General features: G+C 58.1%; 1 protein-coding gene across 5 annotated transcripts in view; it reads left to right on the forward strand.

Moving 5' to 3' along the window:
- The window catches only part of CAPN5 (calpain 5), a 52806-nt gene that overhangs the window by 14202 nt on the left and 12980 nt on the right, over nt 1–25624 (forward strand). For 2 of the 5 annotated variants that reach the window (XR_007478834.1, XM_004279822.3), the window contains exons 2-4: nt 741–967; nt 7863–7994; nt 24202–24410. Coding sequence is in view for 2 of the 5 variants with exons in the window: in XM_004279822.3 (XP_004279870.1) it covers nt 803–967; nt 7863–7994; nt 24202–24410 (506 nt within the window). In the remaining 3 variants the exon portion in view is untranslated. Of the gene's footprint in view, nt 1–740; nt 968–7862; nt 7995–13399; nt 19902–24201; nt 24411–25624 lie in introns of those variants that run through there. The other 3 variants (XM_033405788.2, XR_007478835.1, XR_007478833.1) reach the window with 3 other exon arrangements.

Consider the following 25624-nt stretch of genomic DNA (forward strand, 5'->3'; position numbering starts at 1 on the left):
CAAGGTCTGGGAGGCCGTGTGGGAGAGTCTGGCTTTGGAGACTAGAAGGTCACAGGGTGGGACTGGGAGTCCTCGGGGGAGGTTAGGTCACCAGCGTGGAGGAGAGTGCTCCCTACAGAACTGGAGGCATTTATTCCGAAGTGCGGTGGAGAAGGCAGAGTGCTGGAAGGAGGCGGTGAGAAGGGATGTGACTGAAGGCTGGACGGGCCTCCAGGGCCAAGGGTTTTCCACACAGGACAGAGATGATCTTGCGGCTCTAGGCTAAGGCGTGAGGGTCCGGAAGAGGGAAACTTGGAGACAGTGCTGCCGCTTTCCTGTGGGTGTGACACCAGCCAGGGAACTGCTGGGTCACCACTGGTCTGATTCTGTCCGGGAGCTCTAGAAAGGCTGGTGGAACAAAGGAAGGGAGGTCGTGGGTGCGGCCAGGCAGCCCTGAGCGCCATCGTGGTTGTGCCCTGTCGGCCCGCGGGCCTGGCGTCACCTCTAGGCATCAGAAATGAGGAAATTCAGGCTGTGGAGTTAGTCGGTTCCTCTCCCTGCTCTGTGCATACCAGCTGTGTGACCTTGGGTAGGTCTCTCCCCCTCGCTGAGCCTCAGTTCCTGGCCTGTGCAATGGGGATGAGGGTGCCCACTTCCCAGACCTGTGGGGAGGGAGCACGCGGGGACCACCTCACTCAGCATATCCCTCGGGGCCTCCAGTCCTCAGGAAGTGATGCTTTTCTGATTTTCTGTCGTCCCAGGTGCCCCAGGAGCTGCCCTCTGCTGCCTTGTCTCGGCCTCCCCTCCCAGGTCAGCGGTCACCATGTTCTCCTGTGTGAAGCCCTATGAGGACCAGAACTACTCGGCCCTGAAACGGGCCTGTCTGCGCAGGAAGGTGCTCTTTGAGGACCCGACCTTCCCCGCCACCGACGACTCACTGTATTATACGGGCACCCCAGGGCCCGCCGTCAGGTGGAAGCGCCCCAAGGTCAGTGTCTGGTCCGAACTGGTGCCGAGGTGGGCAAGCCCAGACCCACCCAGTCTGCAGGGGACAGCGGGTGACTGGCAGGGGTCGCTCTGAGGCCCCAGGCAACCGAGAAAGTGGAGCGGCTGACGCTGGGCCCGCCTGCTGTGGGATTTCATCCGGTTGGGGAGCCAGGAGAGCGGCCCCCAGTTCCGTGGCCACCACTGCCCAGCCAGGACCTCTCTGGGCCTCAGCTTCCTTATGAGGAAAGTGGGGCCCTCTGTTCTGCAAACCCTCCTGCCAGGGTCGTTTTTCGGATACAAATGAGGTGACTTGGACGTGCCTTTTTTTTTTAGTACAACGTAGAGTGACATTCAAGTAGAAGGAATGTACTTCGCTGATTATTGTCATAGTGATTTTGAAATAGTCATTTGCTGTACATGGAAGGTATTTATTACGATGGGTAATCAGTAATAATAGAAATAGTAAGAAATAATAGTACCTCATAGAGTTGTGGGCATTAAAAGAGACGATGCTTGAACGCCTGGCGCCACGCCTGGCACCCGTAAGCCAGCTGTCACCATTATTGCCGGGATCTGTGAATTACGGAGCATCTGTCTGGCGGCTCCCTCTGTCCCAGCCTTGGTCGCTGTGGCTGGAACGTGTTGAACAGAAGCTTCTGGCCTCATGGCATGATCTCATTCTCTTTAACCCCGATTCCTGAGTGTGAGAGTGGGTGTCCCGGGGGCCTGGGTGACGGAGAGACTGCTGAAGGCCAGTGCCCCAGGCCCCCTCCCCAGTCCCCGCGGCTGTGCTGGTGACACTGAGAGTTGGTCACACCGGAGGGACTTCAGTACAGGAGACGGTGCTGGACCGAGGTGCCTGGGGCGGGGGAGACTCCCCCTCCAGTACTCAGAGGAGGCATCTCAAGAGTTGAGGGGTGAGAGCGTGGGGTGTGAGAAAGACACGAGCTTGAAACCTCAGCCTTATTTGGGACGTGGCAGGAGCGTGGGGTGTGTGGGGTGAAGTAAGGGGAGAGGAAGCCCCGGGGGCCCTGGGGTCGGCAGGGCTGGGCCAGGGCAGCTGTGCTCTGAGGCAGCGGGGATCTTAGGCCAGGCTGTCAGCAGCGTGTGACGGGGGAAGATTTGCACGTTACAAAGTGCCTTCCAGCCCCGCTGGACATTTTGGGAAAGTGAAATTCAGTTTTCATGTTCCTCTCACGGGCCAGGCTCTCAAGTCCCTTCCAATGCACAGAATCCGATGTTCTTGGACTGGGGTGCTTAAGAGGTAGGGAAACTGAGTCCGGGAGGGGCGAGCACGTGCCCCGATCGCCCAGTGGGGCGCAGCAGAGTGGCCTGCACTGGTCCTGCAGGCCACTGGGCTGTCCCTTCCTCCCCGGGCTCCTGCCCGCCCTGGCCCACCTCCCCGGTCCCAGATAGAGGGTCCTTGGTGCCCCCTGGGGACCTCAGCCCCATGAGCTGCGCTGCCTTGGTTCTCCGAACTCCCAGCCTCCTCCTGGCCTGGCCTGAGACTCCTGCCCCTTGGTGAACCCCCAACCCCCATGGCTTCCTCCCTCTCCTATGTTTGGTGGGTGGGGAAGGAGGCCGGCCTCAATAGGCCTTTGTGAGGCCTTGGGTACTCGAGCTCCCTGCCCTCCTCTCACTCCACCCCCTCACTGCTCCCCTCCTGACCCTCTGCTGCCCTCTGGCCATCACTCAGACAGTTTAGATCCTGCGGCTCTGGAAGGAGGCTGGTGAGGCATGGCTTGCTGCAGTGAGAGGAGGAAATGCCAAGCTGGCTGGGCTCAGCATCCCCCTGCTGTGTGACCCTGCTGGAGTCACCTGCCCTCTCTGGGCCCTTTGCCTGCCAGTTCAGGAGTCCTGCCACGGCACACTCTCCTTCGCTGCCTTTCTCCCTGGGCTTGGTGCCTAGCTGTTCCTAGACACATAAAGAGGAGGAGCGGAGGTGCGCCTGCCTTGGATGTGGAGGCCAGTGACAGGCAGCTTGTGGTGGTTGGCGTTGAGACGGAGACGACTGAGCGGGGCCCAGGGGCGGCGGTGGGGGTCAGTTCTGGGTTGGGAGGCAGTTCAGGGCCAGGCACTTCTGAGTGGTGTGGGATGACGGGGTGAGACGGTGTGGACTGGGGTGTGTGTGATGGACGGCCCTTTGTAAGTGGGGCTGTAGGTGGTGGCAGGGTGGGATGGCGGGCAGGCCCTGCTCCACAGCATGCGGGATGTAGGGTTGGTGGAGCAGGAAGTCAGGCTCACTTGCCTCAGGCTGGTGGGGTGGGGCCAGCCCAGTGGGGTGACCATTAACTCCCTTGAGGTGGAGCATGGCCCGAGGCAGCCGTGTTTCTATGGAGTCCCATTTCCTGGGTCCTGTGACCTGACTGTTTACAAATGGAGCAAAAAGCCAACTTTCTCGAAGGCCCAGGGGAAGCCCGTCTTCACTCCCACCCCTCCCCTAGCTCCTTCTCTTGACATTAGTTGTGGCCTCTCTGCTCTTGGGGGGATCTCCTCGGCCAGCCTCCCTGCCTGCCAGCCTCCCTCTTCTTTCTCCCAAAATGGAATGAGGAGGCTGGCTTTTGAGCCAGATGGCCTTGGCCCTACCTTGCAGGAGGTGTGACCTTGAACAAGTCACTTCCCCTCCCCGGGCCTCAGTTACCTCATCTGTGAATGGGGAGAATAGTTCTCGCTGCTCCTGGTTTCTGGAGGTTGAAGTGATTTGAGGTATATCTGTGCTGTTCAGCACACAGGGGGCAGATGACAACCCGCCTGCTCTCACCGCCTGCTCCTGCCAGCCTGGTGTTGGGGACCGAGAGCCAGCCTTGCCCGGAAGTCCCATCTCTTGGACGCTCTGGTCCACTTCAGTCCCACCCAGGGCACCTGCCTCGGCCCACACCCTCCTCCCAGGTCCAGTGTTTCTTTGTTTTTTTTTCCCATTCAGTAAACATCTGCTGGCCTCCCTTAGGGGCCTGGCCAGGGAGGTAAGAGGAGATAAGAGACTTGAGGAGGCCTGGGACTCAGGGGGAATCCCAAGGGGATGGGTGGATGGGAGGCTTCCTCCTCTGTCAGGCCCAGGCCTTAGTACCGCCGCTTCTCATCCCTGCGTACCACTCCACCTCATGTCCCCCCTTGCTGCACTGTGCCTTGTCCCATCTCTGGGGATGAACCTGCAGGTCCTTTGCTGGAACCAAGAAGGGAACAAATAGGGATCCCACAAGCAGACGTCAGTTTTGCAACCTCCCAGAATTCTCGCAAGGTGGCCTGGTGGTCCCCGCCCCATCTGGGGCTCATGCTCGCACCAGCACCTGGAGAAGGCCCCGCTCCTTGGCTGTGCTGAACATGAGGCCCCTTTATGTTGTGAAGCAGGCAGTTTGCGTCAAGTCCAGCCACCTGGGCCTCTGCCCTGCCCCGCCCAGGAATGATCCCCTCCCTGGCATGTGCTCCGGTGGCCTTGAAGGATGGGAGGATGGGGCGGGGAGGCAAGTCTGTTGCAGAGGGGATGGGGCACAGGCTGTAACCCCTGAGAACACTGCCCTGTTTTCGGTCCCAGGCAGAGGTCCTGCTTCCTTCCTGGGCCTCAGTTTCCCCGTTCTAATCGATTCCAGCTGTGATCTTAGCTTCCAGGAGGGAGGTGACTGGGGTGAAGGTGGATGGATGAGGAGAAGCGGGGAGAGCGGAGGGGCTGAAGGCGCCCTGGATCCGTTGACTAGCTGCCTTCCTGTTTCTGCACCAGGCCTGGAAACCTGAAGTTCTGGTTCAGTGAGGAGATGGTTACGGGCTGTGACCTATGTCTGGTGCAGCTGGCCCGGCAGGCTGGAAGGGGCCAAGAGGTGAGAGGTGACCGCAGGAGCAGGAGGCTGTGCCCCACAGAGATGTACGTTGACCGGAGGAGTGGTCACCCCAGCCCTGTCCTGCAGGCCACTCTGCTGTCCCTTCCTCCCAGGGCTCCTGCCCGCAGCAGAACCTGACAAGTCCTGTTCCTGACACTGGAGGTGGGCAGAGCCAGACCTGGGCCCTGCCCTGGAGCTTTCAGGCTGGTGAGGGAGACCCAAAGGTGAACTTCAGGGAGGGCAGCGTTGGGAGGGAGCACAGCTGGCTGGGGGCCCCGGGGAGGATGGCGTCAGAGGTGGCATTGGTCTCGAGGCTGTGGCTGGATCCCATCTTGGGGGGGGGAGTTTGGAGTCTCCATTCCCCTCTGGAGCCTCCCTGCCCATCAGCCCTCTCCATGCCTGTTCTGCTGGCGTCACCGCCTCCAGGCAGCCTCCTCTGATCTCTCCCTGGGTTCCTGCTGTCACAGCTGTGCTCACATGGAGGGTTACACTCAGGCTTCTCCTCCTCAAGGGCGCTGCCTGTGGGCTGGGAATTTTCTGACTGGCTCTGTCCTCTGTGCTTACCCAATGGCCCAGGAAAGGTGGAACGACAAACACTGGTCTTGAGAAGCCGGGGCTGTATGGTGACAAAGGTGAGGGTCTGTGCTGCCCCTGACCCCTTGGTCTCATTGCCATATAGCAAGTCCCCCAAGCTGGGCTAAGGACAGGTGCAGGGGATGGAGAAGGGATGGTAGCTTTGTCACTCAAGTCCTGGCCCAGCTGGAGGCTCTGGAGCTGACTGTCTGAATTGGAATCTCAGTTCACCTCTTCCTCTGTGGCCCTGTGCAAATGACTTACCCTCTCTGTGCCTTGGTTTCCTCATCTATAAAATGGGGATGCTAACCGTACATGTCTCACAGGGTTGTTCTGCATAGCTGGGCACACAGCAGGTGCCCAGTCATTGCAAGCTGTGTCTGATTGTTCCATTCAGGGTGTCCCAAGGTGGCCGCTGGACTCCAGGTGTCCCAAGGTGGCCGCTGGACTCCAGGGCCAACCCCAGGTGCCGCCGCCAACCTCAAGTCATTTCTCTATCTTGAGCTGGAAAACCCGCGCCTCTCCTGGCAGTGGGAACACACCCAGACCACCTCCTCCTCTCCGCTCCCTCCCAGGCTGGCAGATTCGCCCCAGGTCTCTGCTCTATCACAGGGAGTCAGGGCGGTGCCGAGCCTGGAACCAGGGACTCCGGAGCTCTAGCTCAGTCTCTCCCAGGGGCCAGAGGAGTGTCTGGGGCAGGCTGGGGTGGCTGGACCTGCCCACAGGCTGCCCTGGCAGTGCCGCTTAGTGGGGAGGAGAGCTCTATTCCGGGGGCTGGGCTCTGTCTCATCCATCCACCTGCCTCATGACCCCAGGCGTCCCTGCCCCATCCTGGGCCTCCGCATCCTCCTCTGTGGAATGGGTGGTCCTGTCTCTGTGCAGGGCCCACAAGGGGGAGGGGTGCCTCAAACGTCACTTCCTCTGATGCCAGGCGGTAGCTGTCTCTTTTCCCATGGTGGGGATGTGGCTGGGGTCCTCCAGGTACGAAGCCCCCCTCCACCCTTGTCCTGCCTGCCCTTCCGGGCCCCAGGGAGGCAGATCCTAAGTCATGGCTCCCTCTCGCTCAGAATTCTCAGCTGGGCCTGGGAGATAAGATAAGGAGGGCAGCTGGGTGGGAGGCAAAGCCACTGCTTCCTGAGAGCTCACTGGGTTTCCAGCCTCACTGGGTTTCCATGACCTGGGGCAGTGTTACTCAGACCCGTGGCATTCCACAGTCTGTACTCTGGGGGAGCCTCTTGCAACTTGGCCCTGGGTCACCCTGAAATCCCATCTGGAGTGCTCATGCCCTCAGGGGAGTTACAGCGCTCAATGGCCCTCCCAAACTCTGGTTTTCCCAGGCAGAGGTGGCAACAGGAGTCCTGAACACCTTAGTGAGACCTGATGGCCCTTTGCCCCGTTTTCCCCTGCCAAGTGCTCTGCCTGCATGTTCTGTGGAGTCCTTACACAGCCCTGCAAGCTTCCTTTGCACGGGGAGGAAATGGAGGCTCAGAGAGGTTGAGCCACTGGCCCAAAGTTGCACAGCCGGTAAATGGGGAGCAGGAATTTGAATTCTGTCTTCCTGACTCTGCTGCCCTCTGCTGGCTGCCTCCGGTAGGACCTCAGTAGCTCTTGTGATTGAACTGGTTCAGGAGCACCAGCTGAAGTGGAGGCAGGCCAGTGCTGTGTGGCTGGGGTATGTTGTTCAACCTCTCTGGGCCTCAGTTTCCTCATCTGTGAAATGAGCACAATGCTCACCGCTCAGGACCATGGTGAGGATAGATCACAGTGCCAGCAGGAAGGAAGGCATGTCTCAGTGTTTACCTCCCCCAGCCCGTATTGTTGCCCCCCTTGGAGAGCAGTCACTCGCTCTCAGCTCTGTAGAGTGAAGATGCTGATGGGTGAGGAGGAGGGGACTGGAGTGGGCACTCGGGGAGCTCTGGGGGTGTCTGCTCAGCTCTGCTCGGCATTTCTTGCTGTGTGTCCTTGAAAGTCACTGCCTCTCTCTGAACCTTCATTCCTCATCCATAAAATGGAATAAAAATGCCACACTGCTTGGGTGGGGTGAGGGTCAGATGAGACAGCCCGAGGATGTGCCCATATGGGTCCTGGGATGGTTGTCTCCTCGCTTCTCCCTGGCCCTTTGCACTCGTCATGTGCAATTTTGATGTGTTTCTGCCCTGCACCTCACCCCACTTTGTGACTGTGGGCCCCTGAGAGCTGGCTGGGACGGGCCCTGCAGGGCTGGTGCTGGAGGATGATGGACACTGAGCCCTTGCTGGTCAGGGAGGACCACAGAGGGCAGGAGGAAGGTGGTGGCCCGGGTCCAGCCCCTCGAAGTCCTTCCACAGTATTTGCTCATCATCCAAACTTCGGCAGAAGAGCAGAGTTCTTCAGCCAGGGGAGGGGAGAAGGGCTTTCTGGGCAGCCCTGGGGGAAGCTGGATTTGGAGAAGCTGACCCAGGGCCCCAGTAGGCAAGGGGAGGCGTGCGAATCTCCAGCAGACAGTGAGGTCTCCTCTCGGCTTCTCCACAGGACATATGCGAGGACCCCCGCCTCTTTGTGGATGGCATCAGCTCCCACGACCTGCACCAGGGCCAGGTGGGCAACTGCTGGTTTGTGGCGGCCTGCTCGTCCCTCGCTTCCCGCGAGTCACTGTGGCAAAAGGTGAGGCCCGGTTCAGGCAGGGGTGCTGGGGAGACTCAACTCAGCCTGGCGCCCTCCCCATCAGATGGGGGAGGTGCAGCCTGAGTGAGCAGGTGAGACGTTACGACAGCCTGTGTGGGGATGGGGCGGGGTGATGCCAGGGCTCCCCAGTACTGACTGAGCATCAGAATCACCTTCCCTGCCCCTGCCAGCTCAGGGGCAGGTGCTGGGAATCTGCAGAGCTCCCAGTTCTGATGCGGCCGCTCTTGACTGTTGGGGGCCCACTGAGCAGAATACGCACCTGTGAAATGTGGAGGCTGCCTAAAGCATGTGCAGTGCGGAGACACCACTAACTGCGGCTCAGGAGACCCCTGCCGGTATCTGCTGTGCGACTTGGCCAGCTCTTGTCCTTCTCTGGGCCTCACTCTTCTCACTCTGAACAGCTGGAGTGATCCAGACAATCCTGTTTCATGATTCATGGTTCCAAGCAGCTGATATTCTGGACCAGAACCACAGGGTTTTAGGTTGGAAAGAATGGGCTCCAGTCCTGACACTTCGCCCTCTCGTGGCAGCATTCGGCGGTGCAGCCCTTAAGTCCAACACTCAGAGCTCCCTCCTTGGGGAAGCAGGGAGGCTGGAGTTATGGTTTCTAAAGAGTAACTGATGGGGACTGCATCCTGGGTTCCCACGCCAGCAAATACAAGTCATTGCCCCTTTCTCATCCCTGCCCTTTCTGCTCTTTCTGTAGGGACTAGCGGTAGGGCTTAAGAACACCGGGCATCCGAGTCTTACAGGCTCAGGTGCGAGTCCCAGCCTCGCCGTTTCATAGCTTTGTAATTAGCCTCAGGTTACTCATCCAGAAAGTTGGGATATCAGAGTAGCTCCCTCTCGGGGAGCTGTGAGGGTGGAACAAGGTACAGTGCTTACAGGGCCTTGTGCAGGGCAGCGCTGCAGTGACCAGTGTTGTGATCATTAAGATTCATGGAACATAATGGGTGTTCCCGGGCAAGCAGGGTGCAAGGGGCAGATGAGTTTGTTCTCATCCTCTGAGGCGTCCCTCAGCCGTCAGAGGGAGCTGTGCCCTTCGCCGAGGCTGGGACTGTGGTAGGTGTCCTGTTGTCATGTCTTCTGAACAGGGGTGTGACCTCTCAAAGCCACCCCCGAGTGGGCATCCCTGGGGCCTGGCCCCGGTGGTCCTGTGGGATATGGGAAGCTCTGTGCTGTAGGCCCCTCGGCAGAGGCCCTGGGTGGTCACGGGGCGTCCAAGCTGGGAGGGCCTTGGAGAGCCTCATGGCCCACAGAGGCTCGGGATCTGGCGCTGTTCTTCGGGTGTAGAGCTGTCCTCACCCTCCTGCTTCCAGGCTCCAACCCCCTTCTCTGAGCCCAGAACAAGGTGCCCCGGTCAGGGCTCCGTCTAGGGCTGGAGGTGGCACATGGGAACCCTGTGGGGCACCCAGCCCTGTAATTGCCTGTTTATCTGTGATCTCCCCTCTCGAGCTCACAGACAAAGCTGAGCCCAGCAGGAGCCCGGCACAGAGAGGGCTCAAGAAAGTTTTGAGAACAGAGTTCCTCCCCAGCGACTGGCCAGCAGCCCCAGGCCTCCCGGGGCCTGCAGTGGGGCCGGGGCCTGGCCCTCTGTGTCCCCTCCTGGGGAACGGGCTGTCTAGTCATTTGTAGAGATGAGCCTCAGCTTACCGTGTGCCCTGCCCTGGGCCCGACCCCTGGGACAGCTCTCCACCTAGCAAGTGGAAGAAGGGGCCCCGGACCCGCAGGCAAGAGGTTTTTGTTGGTGCTTTGTGACCATGGGCAGGCCTGTGTTTGTCTCTGGGCCTAAGGTTCCTCCTGCAGGGTGTTGGGGCACCCAGCCTGGCTTGTCTGGAAGCTTCAGGGGCAGATCTCCAGGAGCTTAGGTCCCTGGGAGGTTGGGCGAGTCAGGGCTGCTCTGGGCTAATCGCACTGTGCCTTCTGGTGCTGCTGTGGTGACAGACCCTGGGTCCCGGCGGCAGGCACGAGGCCCCGGGGAGCTCATTACTGTGCCTTACCTCCCCTCCTGTCCCTGCTGACTGGGCCCTGTTTGTTGTCACCCCTCACTTGCTGGGCCTGTTGCCCTGCAGGGCCTCCCCTGCCCCACCCTGTTTTCTCCATGGAATGGGGGCGCTCAGCCTGAGCTGCACCCCTGCTCCCTCCACCCACCTCACACTCTGGGGGTGCTGAGCCTCAGTGCAGGCACATCACGCCCCGACACACGTGCCCCCTTCTCCAGGAAGCCGCCCCTTTACCTCTAGTACTTGACACGGCCTGGGGCCGACAGGCAGGGGATTTGAAGCCAGCGGGTCCTGGGTTTGATTCTGACTGGGTTTCTCGCTAGTCGTGTGACCTTGGTCAGGTCATGTTTCTTCTCTTGGCCTCTGTGTAAACCTGACTTTTCCAGTCCCCATGGTAGTGGGAGGATTAAAGGAGCCCACGGGGTAGGGGTGTGGGGCAAGCCCATGGCATTTAGCAGCAATCTAAATCCCTCTCTGCCCCTCCTCTGGCCTCCCACCTATTCCTCTCTTCTGCCGGACACTTCTAGGAAGCAGGCCTCCCCGTCCTATGGGATCCCTGACGGGGGCATTATGGTCTCCCCAACTTGACTGTGCATTCCCTGAGGGCAGGGCAGTGGACTTTAGGTGACCAGGTTTTGTGGACCAGACGTCAGATGTGACACTGGGATGGAGCATTTGCCATTAGCCTGGCCTGGCCCAAGCCAGGTGAGCGCACCTTCCCTAGAGCCTGGCGTGGCCCCAGGCACAAGGGCAGGCCTGAGCCCTGCTCTGAGTCACGGGGTACCCAGGCCCAGGAGGAGACAGCCATGACCCCGGTGGGGGGAGAGCAGAATTGAGCAGAAACCCAGCGGGGTGCCCGAGTGTCTGAGAGCGAGTTTTGGGGGGTGGGCATCCTGGGCCGGGGCCTGGGGGAGGCACCTGGTGGCAGGGCCTCGCAGTCTTTTAGTTCCTCTTAAAAACGTTTCCCATCCCACCCCTGCCCATGTTATATGAGCAATCCCCGCCCTTTAGCATATAGCAGTTCATGCACCACTCGATAATTGAGCACCAGCTATGCCCCAGCCCCACTCTAGGTACTGGGGACAGGTGATTTTAAAAACTACCTGGAAACAGCCAGTGTTGAGGGTTTTCTACATTTCCTTCTAGTCTTTTTTCCATTGGGGGTTAAAGAGGGGCTTGTTCATTTGTTATGATCACATGTTTGCAGTCACGGATGCCAGTCTGGACCTTGCTTTTCTCTTCTCTATTCACTCCTACGTCCAGCCTTTGGTGGGGCCTCCCAAGGCATCTGGTGGCCAAGCAGAGGTTTGTGGGAAGCAGTGGGCCAGCCCCACCCACAGCCTCCCGCCTGCCCTTCCTTCCCCTCTGGCTGTCCTTGGTCCCCACGGCTCCCTCCCTCCTGCCCTGCCTGTCTGTGAGGCCCCAGCTGTGGTAACAGCTTCCACCTTCAGCTTCTTCCTGCCGCTTGGTAACCCTCTGCCCAGGCCGAGACCAGGCCCTTCCCCAGGGTCCTGCGGCCTCTGAATCCTCATTGGTAGAAGCTGGACACCTCCCACCATGTCCTGCAGGCCCCGAGCGGTGGCGGCATTCTCTCCCTTCAGTGATGCCTCCAGACCACACCCTCCCCATATAGACCCCTGCAGGCTTATGCCATTAGTCCCCCACTCCCCCCACCCCCGGCCCCCACCAGCAGCCCACCTTACTGCCATCCCCTGGCAACCAGCTACCCTGGCACCCAGGCATCAAGGGCTCAGCACCTCCAGTTTCCCAGCCTTTCCCACCCCAAGTACTACTGCGTCCCAGGGGTTACTGTGCCTGTGTGGCTGACACCCTGCCCTCATCACCCTGGCCCAGTTCTTGGTTCTGTTCCTCCATCACCCTCACCTTCCAGCCATCTCCCTCCTTCCTGTGCCGATGCACAGTTGTCTCTAAACCACATTTTGACTTCGGTCAATGCCCGTGTACTCTCTCCCCATGTGCCCATCTTCCTCTTGTCGTCCTTGTCCTTAGGCCCCATGATCATCAGCTATTCTCTTGTCAGTGTCATTCGTTCATTCATTCATTCAGGATTTCTGAGGGCCTCCTATGTGGCAGCCCTGTGCTAGGTAGTGACTAGAGTGATGAACCAGACAGCCACAGTCCCTGCCCTCTTGGTGGGGAGACATCACAGACAAAAACAAAGCAAATGTACAAATAAAAATCAAAATTTAGTGCTGGGAAGGAAATAGCTCCTCCTCATGAAGGAGAGAGAAGCTCCCCGAACAGTCACTCCCCAGACACATTGTTCCCCTCTCCTCTGCTGCTCCAGCTACAAAGTAAAAGGTTCTGTGAGGGACAGGCAGTTTAACATTTGCTGCCTGGTTTTCTCGAATACCATCGGGGAATTGCTGTCAGCAGCCCCCAGAACTGACCCAAGGGCTTGAGGTGTTGTCTTAACAGGATCGGGTGCGTGGTCCCCTTTGGTGACCCTCTTGCTGTTTGTGTAGCCCAAGACCCCACTGACTTACTTAGCTTCCATCTAGCAATTGACTGTGCTTGTGGTCCACTGGGCCCTTCAGATTGTTTTCAGTTATTACACTTTGGCCTGTGCTTCTGTCCTCTTTTCTGTGTGTGGCGGTGTCATGGCAGCTTCCCCTCTCCCTCACCCCCACCCCCAGTTACTCTCACATTTCTTCCATTTGCCCACGTATAACAGCTGAGCTCCTGGTTCCCCCTCAGGCACCGGGGATACAGACGTTTGTCAGATTCTTCCATGGCCTCAAGTCTCCTGGGGGAAACTGAGGCTCAACACAGGGGTGATAAGTGGTGGGATTTTAGTAGAAGAGCTTCCTGGGCATGTGGCTGCCATGCGGTGCAGGGTTGAGGCGGGACCAGCAGGCAAGAATCATCCAGGTCAGTGATTCTCAAGATACAGCTCCTGGACCAGCGGTATCAGCATCACCTGGGAGGTTGTTAGAAATGCAGGTTCTCAGGCCTCATCCGAGACCGATTAAATCAGAAACTCTGGGGTGGGGCCCAGCACACTGAGTTTTAAGTCCTGCAGCTGGTTTTGATGCTCCCTGAAGTTTGAGAACATCGGTCTAGGTGAGAGATGATGGTGGCTGGGCCGGGGTCCTGGCAGTGGGGCTGGGGAGACGTGTTTCCAAGGTAATCCACAGGCCTTGCCGATCGGGCCTGGAGGGGTGCGGGTGAGGCCGAGTCAAGGAGAGCGCCAAGGTTTGGCTTAGGTGACTTCAAGTCTCAAATCGGTGGGCCCCTCTGAGCCCTATTTCCCACCCTCCTGCCAGGGCGTCTTCAGCCTCTCCTGATGTGTCTCCAGTGAGCGCTTGCCCCCCGCCTCCTGCCCTCTTACTGCCTGTAAGCAGTGCTCCCTCTTCACAGCAAGCCAGCTCTCAGCCCATCCGTGGTGGCCAGCGCGGTTGCCACAGCAGCTGGTCCCTGAGGAGCCTGCCACCCTCCTGCCGGCCACCCTCCATTACCGCTTCTGCGAGGAGTAGAGAAGGAGGCATGTGGGGACGCCCGCCCTCCTGCACACTCCATTTTGAGGACGGGGTGGGGCTGGGAAGAGCCGGTGGCAAAGAGGGGCGGGACGAGGAGGGGGGCGAAAGGGGAGACGGGGCCCCTCTTTGGTGGCCTCTCGCCTTGGCCGTGAGGCCCCAGTCCACTCGGCTCCTGGACGGTGGAGGCGGCAGCAGCAAGGGGGCCATGGCGGAGGACGAGCCAAAGCTGACCCAGCTGGACACGCCCCTGGTCCTGGGCGAGGACCTGACCAAGCAGATGCGGCTGTGCGTGGAGAGTCTGAAGCAGCGCGGGGGGAAGCGCCAGGATGGCGAGAAGCTGCCGCCGCCAGCCGAGTCCGTGTACCGCATCGACTTCATCCAGCAGCAGAGGCTGAACGTCATGCTGGACAAGCCGGGCAAGGTCACCATCACGGGCACCTCCCAGATCTGGATGCCCGACCTCACCAACCTCATGACGCGGCAGCTGCTGGACCCCGCTGCCATCTTCTGGCGCAAGGAGGACTCGGAAGCCATGGATTGGAATGAGGCCGACGCCCTGGAGTTTGGGGAGCGCCTGTCCGAGCTGGCCAAGATCCGCAAGGTCATGTACTTCCTCATCACCTTCAGCGAGGGCGTCGAGCCTGCCAGCCTGAAGGCCTCCGTGGTCTTTAGCCAGCTCTGATGACAGCTGCCCGCTGCTACCCTCTCCCTTGGCCCACCTGCCTGACCCCTGCCCATACCCCTTTCCCCCATGTGTGTGTATGGGGACATTCTTCTAGCTGCTGGCCTGTACTTGGCTTGGCCAGGACCCCTGAGCCTGCGTCCTTCCTTCTCTCCTTTCCCTGGTGCTGGCGCTCCTGTTCACGGGAGGAAGATGCAAGGGCTCCGTAGTCTAGAAGCTGACCTGGCTGCCGCTGCTTCTGCCGTAGACCATGGAGACCTGGTCGGGGCTAGTGTGGGAAGATGGAGAGGCCATGGGAGATGGGCTTCTCTCTGCTCCATTGTTGGGAGAGAGACTGAGAGACCAAGACAGAGACAGACACAGACCGAGAGAGACACCTCTAAGGAACCAGCCATTGGGCTTCCTCCGGAGACAGGGGCCCAGAGATGACAAAGCAGCTTCCTTGGAGAGTCTGGCACACAGGCATCTGCTGCCCTCCTGGGCACGATGCCCCTTCCCAGTGTCCGTGTCTGGAGGTGAACACTCAGCCTGCTGCTCCGGGCACCTTGTGTGGGCCCACGACACCTCAGGGCTCTTAGGACATTGGGCAGGGTTGCTGTGAGGGCTGATTTGGGCAGTAGGCAGTGGCTGGCATGCTGGAGGCTGTGCAGGCCAGCTCTTGGTTTTCTGGGACTTCAGGAGGGGAGAAGTGAAGGTGGAGATCTCAAAAACGTTGCATAGAGATGTGTCTATCTATACATACACATATGTATTGAGAGAGAGCATGCTATATTCATACGGTTGTATTCCATACCTGCCCTGTGGATAAGCCTGAATTGCCAAGCTGGTTCCCTGGTGGCCCTTAGCAGGGGCTTGATCAGGATGGCCTTGGGGAGGGGAAGCTCCTGAGCCGGTGAAGTGGGGAACAGTGTAGTAAACAGGTTGCCCTCTGCCTGGGGGAAGCTGGAGAGAGGGGGTCCAGAGCCCTGGAGCTGGAGACAGTAACATCTCTGGGGCCTGAGGTGTGCCCTCCTGGGATGTCAGGCTTTTCCTGGCTAACTGGTCGGAGAAGGCAGGTGTGTCATCCTGGTGCGGCATCTTTGGTGGGGTTGAGGGGTGGGAATCGGGGGCAGCCTTGGAGGGGAGCTGCGATGGATGGTGGTCAGAAGTGGGCTGGAGGTGACAGTGTGGTGTGACGGCGGAACACTGGCCTCAGAGGTACAGGGCAGAACCCACTCACCAAACAGAGGGAAACTGAGGCATAATTGCCAGCAGATTCAGTTCCAAGCGCCCCTCACGCTGCACAGGCCCAGTGAGCTCCTCTGAGGCCTGGCACCAGCCGAGGGCACCTCAGGAAGCGCCCCCAACACCGTGTCTCCAGGTCAGCCCTGTTTTGTGTCAGGGACGTGCCCGTGACATTTCCCTCGTGAAGCAGAGCCGTCGGGGGGCTGCAGGGCCCTGGGAGCAGAGGCACTGAGAGATGGAGGGTCAGCCAACCCTAGTGGCCAGGGCTGCCGGGAGGGCAGGCCCCCACTTTGGAGGCAGGCAAGCAGAAGCAGTTGGAGTCGATTCTTCAGTGGGGGATTTGGCCGTGGTGTGAGCGATGGTCCTTTCTAACCTGAAGCTCGGGTGTCTGTTCCGGGACATGCTTGGATTCCTGCCTGCTTCTCTGCTGACTCCGGGGGAGCCTGGAGGCTAGACCCCTGTGGATGGCCCTGTCCTTCTGCCCCTCTGCTTGACCTCTCCCTGCCGCTCTGGGGCCCCTCTTGCTGCAGACTGCTTGTATCCGCACCCCAGCGCGTCTGCTCTGTGCAGGCATGTGAGTGCCTCTGCCGTGCTCACTGCGTGTCCCCGGTAAAGCCTGTGTGTCCCCGCCTCGTGGTACGCGTTCTCTTCCCAGGAGCCACCCCTCCCTGGGCCCCCTCCACACCCCTGCCCCCTCCTCCTGCCGCTTTCAGGGCTGAGGCCCAGAGCAGGTGGTGACTGGCCCAAGGTCAGACATCAGCATGGGGTTTGAAACCAGGTCCCGTGACACCCAGCCAGGAACCAACAGCCCTGACAGTTTTTTCTCCAGTGGCCCCCAGACCAGCCTCTGTATGGGGCATGGAGAGAGCCATGCTGAGGCCTCGGGGAGACACTTGGGGCCCACAGGGGATGGTGGGGACCCACCAAGCCGTGCTCAATCTGGAGTCACCCTCCCTTGCAGGGTGGCCAGGCAGGAGGCAGACGGGACAGGGGAGTGGCTGAGAGGTGGGGTGGGATCAGGCCTGTGCCCCGATTTCCCTAACATGCTGTATGTCCTCAGGCAGCCCCTGACCCTCTCCCAGCCTCAGACCTTCTAAAGGGAACAGCCTGGTTCTCTGAAGCCCCTTGCGGCCCTGCCCCCCCACTGACCAGAGAAGACCCATGTCACCATGTCGCCTTAGTGCCCCACCTGACCCTGACCCTCACTCAATTTGTGGACAGTGACAACAGAGGCCCGGGGAGGAGGCTGCCGGCCCGAAGTCACAGAGGGTGTGTGGAGGGGCCGGCGACGGGGTGCACGTGGATCAAGCTCTGGGTCTGTGGACCTTCGCCCCCATGACCCTGGCCCCCTGGGACAGGAAGGGCCGATGCCCCCATCCCATCTGAGGACCCAGGCCCGGGCAAGGCCGGCTTCTCCCCCGAGACAAGGGCAGGCCCCGCTTCCGAGGCCGCTCTTGGGGCTTTGCTTGGGAACAGCTCCCCAGGCAGGTCTCGCATCCCCGTGTTCCTCCACCCCAGAGCCCTGCCCAGAGCAGCTGCTGCCGCCTCATTTCCCTTCCCCAAGCCCTGCCCTCCAGCCCCAGCCTCCATCCACTCCTGAAGATACTTCTGGGAGGGGTGGGGGGAACAGAGACGGGAACCCAAGCTTCCCACCCCGAGGACAGCAGTAGAAGGCCTGGTTCTGCTCCTGAGACTGGGTTGGGGGGAGTGCAGGGAATGGGAAATGAGGACCTGCTTTCCACGGAACCCGTGAGAAACCACCGAGCAGAGAGACCCGCCGTTTCCTGAGCTCCTGCCTCCCACTGAGCCAGTGTACGGTAGTGTGAGGGACCCAGCCTGGCGCTGCCGCCAGCCACCACCCGCGTGACCCTGAGCAGCCTCTCGGAGCCTGTTTGCTCATCTGTCGGTGGGGATAGTAATGGTTCTTTCCTCATCGGGTCACTGTGAAGATGAAATGACTTAAAGCTAGTGAAGCACTGAGCTTCCTGAGAGGCACACGGGCTTCCTCTCTGGATTTCCTCCTTGTACTTTCCCAGTCGCTGTAGACACAGAGTCTCACTTTGCACCATGATTCTGAGAGGAGGGTGTTAGGAGAACCTACTTACTAAGGAAGAGTGTAGGGTTCAGAGAGGTGTAGTGAGTTGCTTGAGGCAACACAGCAGCCAGTGCTTAGGCAGTGTGGGGTGGAGGGATAGGCAGGGTCCAGGCCTGGCTCTGTGGTTGGAGAGAGTGGTCATGGGGGAGTGGATTCTCCTCACCATTACCAGGCTTGGAAGGGCCCGGCTGAGGGAACCTTAAGCCCTCACAGTCGAGCCTGGGAGCCTAGCCCGAGGGGCCGCCCAGGTCTCTGAGCGTCTGGCTGTGCTCACTCCTTGTGAACAGGGATCCCGGGGCCCCCTGCAGGTGTGTCCGCACCCCACGCTCCAGGTGGTGAGCTGGAGGCGCTCCTCTCCCAAGGGGCTGGGGGTGGGGATTGCCCAATCTTCCTGGCTTCTTCCAGCCGTGGCGTCTGAAACTCGGGAATTTGAGACTCTTGGAATCAGAAGCTGAGAACTGAGAAACCAGATGCTCAGAACCAGGGACCCTCTTGTTCTGAGGATCTGGAGAGGACTGTGGCTCACCTCACCCAGCTTGGGTAGCACAGGAAACTCCACTGTAGCCCCTCAGCCTGCAGCCCTACTGGCCTTGTTTAGAAATGCTCCTGGCTGGCCCTCTGGGGTCCCAAGCAGAAATGTGTGGGAAGCTCCCTCTCTGCCACACGGACAGACACACACGCACACACTTGCACGTACACATGCATGCTTCTGTGCACACACTCACACACGGGCGTTCACTCACTTACCCAGGGTCCCAGCAGGATTTGAGCCCAGCCACTTGGGTCTGGGTGGGAGTCCCTGGGGGAGATCACCGGGGGGTGCTCCAGGTGCTGGGGCACCAGGGGGTACTGTGGCACACCCATCAGTGGGACTCTGAGGTTTCTGGGTGATTCTGCAGTGGGTGGCTGTTAATGGGCGCACGAGGGGCTCCAAATCCCACAGAGTTCTTGCCTCACTGCCCGGTCAGCCCAAGGAGGTGCCTCAGCCCCTTCAGGCCTGTTTTTCCCATCTGCACAGTGGACTGTTGTTAAGGTTTTCCTTTCTCCTCCTGGGAGGGAGGTTGACCAGGTCCCCCCGAGGTTTGCACACACCATGTACTCCACACACCAGCAGGGACGACCCCTCATGTGTGCACAGCCCTCCACAGTTGATGCAGTACAGCCAAGGCCGTTCTCCACCTTCGTTCCCACAACAGCCTTGGAGGGAGGGTAGGTAGATGCGGAGACACTGAGGCTCCGAGAGGTGACCTAGTCGAAGCTTAAGTCCCAGCCACACACCGAGGTTGGTAAATTGATGTCCAGCATCAAACGACAATCAGTATCAAGGCTACAGAGGACAAGGAGCTTTATTTGCAGGTCTTGGGAATTGCAACGGGGGCGACACAGATTCAGGTAGAACCAAAGAGCGGTCCAGGGAAGAGGAAGTCGGGCTTGTAAAGGCGAAAGCCATAAGGTCGTTAAAGGAAATATGTGTCCTTGAGGCTGTCAAGAGTTATTTTAGGGTAAGGATCCAATAAATATCTTGAGTTTCTGGAACACTGGGCAAACGTTCCGGATGGCTGCGTTAAGACAAGAAGTGGTCAAAGTTCGGATTCCGTGCAGGTGATGACGTGCAGAAATCACACTTTCTCAGTGGCCTCCCAGCTCCGTTTTAGAGCGCTGTCTTAGTAAAACTGACTCCATGTGTATTTTCCTTTCACACCAGTAGTGTGTACAAGCTCACCAGCTGTCCAGGCCCTCGCTGCGGCCGGCATTTGGGGATTTTCCTCCCAGAAAGACTCAGCCAGCTGTGGAGCTGGCCCTGGCCCTGTGCCGGGCGGTGGGGATCGGAGCAGGAGCTTGGGGGAGGGGCTGCTGGACGGCGCCCAAGGGGAGGGTGGAGTCAGGAGGACCCTGCAAGCTGCTGCTCAGCTGGCCCCGGAGGGACAGGGACGGGATGAGGCCGGCAGAGGGAGCCACCCGTGCAAAGCTGAGGTGGCCTGAGGCATCACGGGGTGTAGATTCCTATAGGGCCTGAGGGAGGCAGTGTTCAGGGGTGAAGCTGAGAGCTGCCTGCAGGGCTTTGAATGCCGGGCCAGGCAGCTAGTGTCCCTGGCGATGGGGCTTTTCAACTGTAGTCATGCGAGAGGAGAGAGACAGCCTAGTGAGCCCTTGGACCCATCCCTCCACCTCAACCACTGCCAACTCGTGGTTGCTCTTGTTTCCTCTACAACCCCGCTCCCCCCAGGCGGCATGTCATTTCATCTGTAAATATTTCTGGATGTATCTCTGAACGATAAGGACTCATTCAAAACCCAGAACCATAATATCTTAACATAACTAAAATCACTTTATAATAATTCCTTAATATCATCAAATACCCAGTAAATGTTCTGGTTTCCACTCTGGGTCACAAATGTTTATATGTATATTTTACAGTTTGTTTGAATCAGATCCAAAGGTCCATTACTGCAGTCCGTTGGTTCCCCTTCATCTCTTCATTTTTTTCCCTTGCAATCTAGTTGCTGAAGAAGCCAGTCATTTGTCCTGGGAGTTTCCAACCATCTGGATTTTGCAGGCTTCTTTTTCATGGTGTTGATTAATATTTGTCTGTGCCCTGAGTTTCCTGTGAGGTAGCACTCACCTCTGGAGGCTTCATAAGATGCGGCACAATTTTTTTTGCACAACTGTTTCATAGGCGAAGTTGTCTCAGGAGGTACATAATGTCGGGTTGTCTCTTTTTTGTGACATAGGAACCATCGGTGATCCTAAATCGATGTTAGAAGCCATGATTACCTAAATCCATTATTTGTCAGTGGTTGCAAAAGAATAGGAGTCTAGGACTTCCCTGGTGGCGCTGTGGTTAAGAATCCACCTGCCAAAGCAGGGGACACGGGTTCAAGCCCTGGTCCGGGAAGATCCCACATGCCGTGGAGCAAATAAGCCCGTGCGCCACAACTACTGAGCCTGCACTCTAGAGCCCGCGAGCCACAAGTACTGAGCCCTTGTGCTGCAACTACTGAAGCCCGTGCGCCTAGAGCCTGTGCTCCGCAACAAGAGAAGCCACTACGATGAGAAGCCCGCCCACCACAATGAAGAGTAGCCCCCCGCTCGCCGCAACTAGAGAAAGCCCGCACACACAGCAACGAAGACCCAACGCAGCCAAAAATAAATAAATAAATATATTTTAAAAAAAAAAGAATAGGAGTCTAATATTCTAATTTCTTCTCACTTCTTAGATGGAATTCATCACCAGATAAAAACCTCCCTTCATCTGCTCTTGGTTACTCTGTGGCACAGTTTGTTTAGAAAAGTCAGGTTAAGTCTTTGATTTTTTTTTTTTCTTTCGATTTCCAGTTTCAAAAAAATGAGTTGTTTCCCTGCCACCCTCCAATAGTGACTAATTATTTGTTTGTGTTAATATCATCATGGTCTCATGGATTTGAACATATCGGATGTGTTTTCATTCATCACTGTCATTATCCTTTACTGCTGCTCAGATTGGCCCGCCTTTGGCTAGTGGGAGCCTCTTCAGATTGGTCCTGAATCCTCTGGTTGCTTCCTTGATTTCTGGCATGACCGGATGTGGTGTGGAGGGTGTCTGGTTTGTGTGCCCGTGGGAGCACACCTCCCTGGACAGACTGCTTCCTCTCGCTTGGTACCCTGGCTGGCAGCAGAGAGGGGCTGAGGGGTGAGAAGGCTGGCCTGGGGCTTCCTTGAAGGGCTTCCTTGAAGGGCTGTGGTGTGGGAGGGAAATTGAGGCCCATGGAGATCGCTGACTCTTATCACAGGCCCTGGAGCCTCATTAGCTGCCTTTTGAGTAACAGAGGGTTCAGAGCCAAGCCCTGGGTTTAATGATCCTCCCGTGGCCCCAGTGGTACCTCCCAGCTCCTGCGAGGGCTCCTCTTCTTCCCTCCCTCCTCCCCCATCCTTCTTCTGCATCCCGTGCAATCCAGAGCTTTCAGAGCAGGGAGGAGTGGAGGAGGGTGCAGTGGCCAGGCCAGTGTTCCCAGCTTCCGACTCTCCATTGCTCTGTGCCCCGGCATGTACCCCCTTTTTTGCAAAATAAATTTATTTATTTATTTTTGGCTGCGTTGAGTCTTCACTGCTGCGCACGGGCTTTCTCTAGTTGCTGCGAGCAGGGGCTACTCTTCATTGCGGTGCGCGGGCTTCTCACTGGCCGGCTTCTCTTGTTGCAGAGCACGGGCTCTAGGCGTGCGGCTTCAGTAGTTGTGGCACATGGCCTCAATAGTTGTGGCTCTCGGACTCTAGAGTGTAGGCTCTGTAGTTGTGACACACGGGCTTAGTTGCTCCATGGCATGGGGGATCTGCCTGGACCAGGGCTCGAACCCGTGTCCCCTGCACTGGCAGGCGGATTCTTAACCACTGCGCCACCAGGGAGGTCCCTGTAACCCATTTTTGATACACTTTTCTGTCCTGAAATCAAGTGTCAGGGAACCTGCCAGGGGTCAGGGCAGAGGCCGGCCTGGGAGTTTTCACTGAGAAAGGACACCCAGTTCACTGAAAAGGGACCAGCTAGTAATCAGCCCTTGCTGGGTTCTAGACTCTGTGTCAGGCTCTGAAGCCCTGAGTGTGAGTCCTGCCTCCCTCACTGGTGCCTGTGGGTGGCCTTCTGCAGCGACTTCCTGCCCTACCTCTCAGAAGACAGCCCTGAGGGTTCAGGCGCTTCGGCACTTAGCTGGGCTCCATTAGTGGCTGTAGCGCCTCTCACTGGGCTTATCATTTTCATTGTCTTGGTCCCGAATGTCGCACTAGGGAGCATTTCTTTGCCAGCATCCCTGTTGATGGTTAGAGGCGTGTAAACAGAAGCATCCTTAATGAGGGTGGGGGTTGGGAATGGCTTTTGGCTGAAGTCTCTGTGCTCAGGCTGCTCCAGACCTTGGGATTTACAGCCTCCTGATACATCTCTGGCTCCTCAGGTGGATTGCCTGTGTGCCCACCCCCATACCTGGGAGTGATTTTCTTCTAGAAGATGGTTCTTCTGGTCTTGATGGGGTTTGGCTCCTCTGGGTCCTTGCCCGAAAGGGCCAGCAGGTCCCCCTGACTCAGCAGGGTGAGGGTTTTTTCCCTGCCTCCCCACCTCCTGCTGCCCCAAATTCCTCTGTTTGTCCTAGTCTGCTGGGGCGATGCCCACTGCCAGCTCTCAGGACACCTGCTCAGAAGCTACTGCTTGTCCTCCAGGGTCAGGCCCACCACTCCCTTCTCTCCATGGCCCCGCATGTACCCCGTGTCAGCCTCAGCACTTGCCTGTGTGCCTGCCTCTCCCACCAGACTGGGAGCCTCCCGAGGGCAGGGACCATGTCTGAATCATCTGGGTCCTCAGTGCCAGTGTGGGGCTGGGTGCAGAGTGGTCCACACTGATAAAGAACTCCTTATTTGGAGGCAGACAGACCTGCGTTTGAATCCTGGCTTCAAACCCAGGTCTGCCTGCCTCCAAAGAATGTGTATATTTTCTAGCTGTGTGATCCTGGACAAGTTACTTGCCCTCTCTGAGCCTTGATGTTCTCATCTGTAATGTAAGGATGGATATATTAGTAATTTCATGGGGTGGTTGTGTGAATTGAACCGAGATAACCCATGGCAGTCACAGGCTTGGTATCTGACATTTCCAAGATGCTCCCTAAATAATCAATTTTATTAAGAGTCCCAGTGGATGCCTGTGAATTTATTCATTCAGTTAACACATGTTTATTGAGGACCCTCTCTGAGCCAGGCCCTGGACTAGGTGCTGGGTGGATAGCAGTGACCAAGACTGACGTGTCTCTGCCCTAAGAGAGTTGACATTCCAGTGACAGTATCAGCACTGAACACAATGTCACACACTTGTGTAATTATAACTGGGGAGAGTGTCTCAGAGGAGAAGTGCCAGGGGCTGTGAGATGGATGGACAGGGGTCCTGGCCTAGTCTGAGGAGTCAAGGAGGGCTTCCTGGAGGAGGAGGGTAGGCCCTAAAGGACAAGTGAGAGTCAGCTGCAGGAAGAGCAGGTGCGGAGTTCCTGACCAGAGAAAGAGCCTGGAGCAGGGCGCAGTAGGTGGAGGCTGGGGTGGGTGAGGGTAGAGACACGAGCCTGGGGACAGAGCATATTAAGGGTTTGGGCTTTATTTTCCAGGGGACCTGATCAGAAAGATCACTCTGCTGCTGTGTGGGGCAAGAGCAGATGTGGTTGCTGATGCTGTTAGTGTCCCGGGGCGAGGAGATGGGGGACCGGGCCAGGGTGGTGCCGGGGGGCTGGAGAGGAGGAGATGCATTTTAGCAGAATGTGGGAGCTCAGATTGCATGGAGAGAGGGAAAGTGGGGAGGCCGGCATGGCTGCCGACTTCTGGCTCGGGCAGGGCAGGGGCAGGGTGGCACCACTGACCAGGCGGGAACTTGGGTGCATGTGCTATATTTCTGAGGGGGAGGATGCAGATGGAGGCATGAGGAAGGGAAGGGGAAGCTCATAGAATCTTAGAATGACAGAGCTGGGAGGAGCCTCAGGGGGCCTCAACCCCTTCAGGGATGGGGAAACTGAGGCCCGGAGATGAGAAGGATTTGCCCAAGTCCCATACTGGTTCATGGCAGAGATGGGAATTGAACCCAGTATTCCTTTCCATTTGATTCCCTGGAGGCACGCAGCCCCACTTCCTCAGGAAGCCAGCCGTGACCCTCAGTGTGTCCCATCCTGTCCCCCTCCCCATCCAGGTCATCCCAGACTGGAAAGAGCAGGAGTGGGACCCCGAGAAGCCCAACACCTACGTGGGCATCTTTCACTTCCATTTCTGGCGCTTCGGGGAGTGGGTGGACGTGGTCATCGATGACCGGCTGCCCACAGTCAACAACCAGCTCATCTACTGCCACTCCAGCTCCCGCAATGAGTTCTGGTGTGCCCTGGTGGAGAAGGCCTACGCCAAGTAGGTGCCAGGGTCGGGCGGCCAGGCTGGGGTGGAACTGCTCTTGGGCTCTGTGCGGGTGTTCCTCTAGCTGGGGCTCCAGGCACAGAGAGGTGAGGGGCAGGTGCAAACACACACAGCGAACTCAGAGCCCGGCACCCAGAGCACAGCCGGGTGTGGTGCAGGCCTGGACTGCAGGGCCTCTGGCTACCTGGTGTCAGGTCCCCACAACCCGCCCACCTAGGGAAGCCCGCTTCTACCTGGGAAGATGGAGGCCCAGGCAGGTGTCCTGCAGGTAGCCGGGGGCAGAGCCAGCAACCATATTCAGGTCGATGGTTCTTTTCCAAAGATCCAAGTTGCTGAGCCGTCCCTGGAGACCTTGTTGGGCATGTGGTGTCTCCGAGCCTGGGCTGGTCGAGGAGGTTGGGACAAACCCCTGCCTTTCCTGCTGGCTGGGCCTCCCCTTCACCCACCCACTAGTCTGTCTACCTGACTGTCCAGCCATTCTATCTTTGCTGCCCCTCCTCCTGCTCTGTGCCAGGCCCTGGGTTCCCAGCATGGGCATGAGCAAAGGTTTGCTGAGCTGTGGAGGGCTTTGGGGCAGAGTGACCTGCCCAGGCCCCTGCAGGACAGGTGCAGGCCTGGCGCAGGAGGGCCAGTGGGGTCAGAGACCAGCTCTGTGGGAGCCTCTCCTTGATTCTTCCTCCCAGGTCTGTTTGTCACTCTCCTTGGACAGTGCGTGTGCGTGTGTGCGTGCGTGTGTGTGTGTGCGTGTGTGTGTGTGTGTGTGTGTGAAGGAAAAACAAAAACTCCATCATCAAAAACAAACCCATGGAGCCCTCTTGCACTGCTGGTGGGAATGTAAATTGATACAGCCACTGTGGAGAACAGTATGGAGGTTCCTTAAAAAACTACAAATAGATCTACCATATGACCCAGCAATCCCACTCCTGGGCATATACCCAGAGAAAGCCATAATTCAGAAAGACACATGCACCCCAATGTTCATTGCAGCACTATTTACAATAGCCAGGTCATGGAGGCAACCTAAATGCCCATCGACAGATGAATGGATAAAGAAGATGTGGTACATATGTACAATGGAATATTACTCAGCCATAAAAAGGAACGAAATTGGGTCATTTGTAGAGACGTGGATGGATCTAGAGACTGTCATGCAGAGTGAAGTAAGTCAGAAAGAGAAAAACAAATATCGTATATTAATGCATATATGT

The sequence above is a fragment of the Orcinus orca genome, chromosome 8 (assembly GCF_937001465.1).
Source record: "Orcinus orca chromosome 8, mOrcOrc1.1, whole genome shotgun sequence".
In the NCBI taxonomy this organism is placed as follows: Eukaryota; Metazoa; Chordata; class Mammalia; order Artiodactyla; family Delphinidae; genus Orcinus; species Orcinus orca.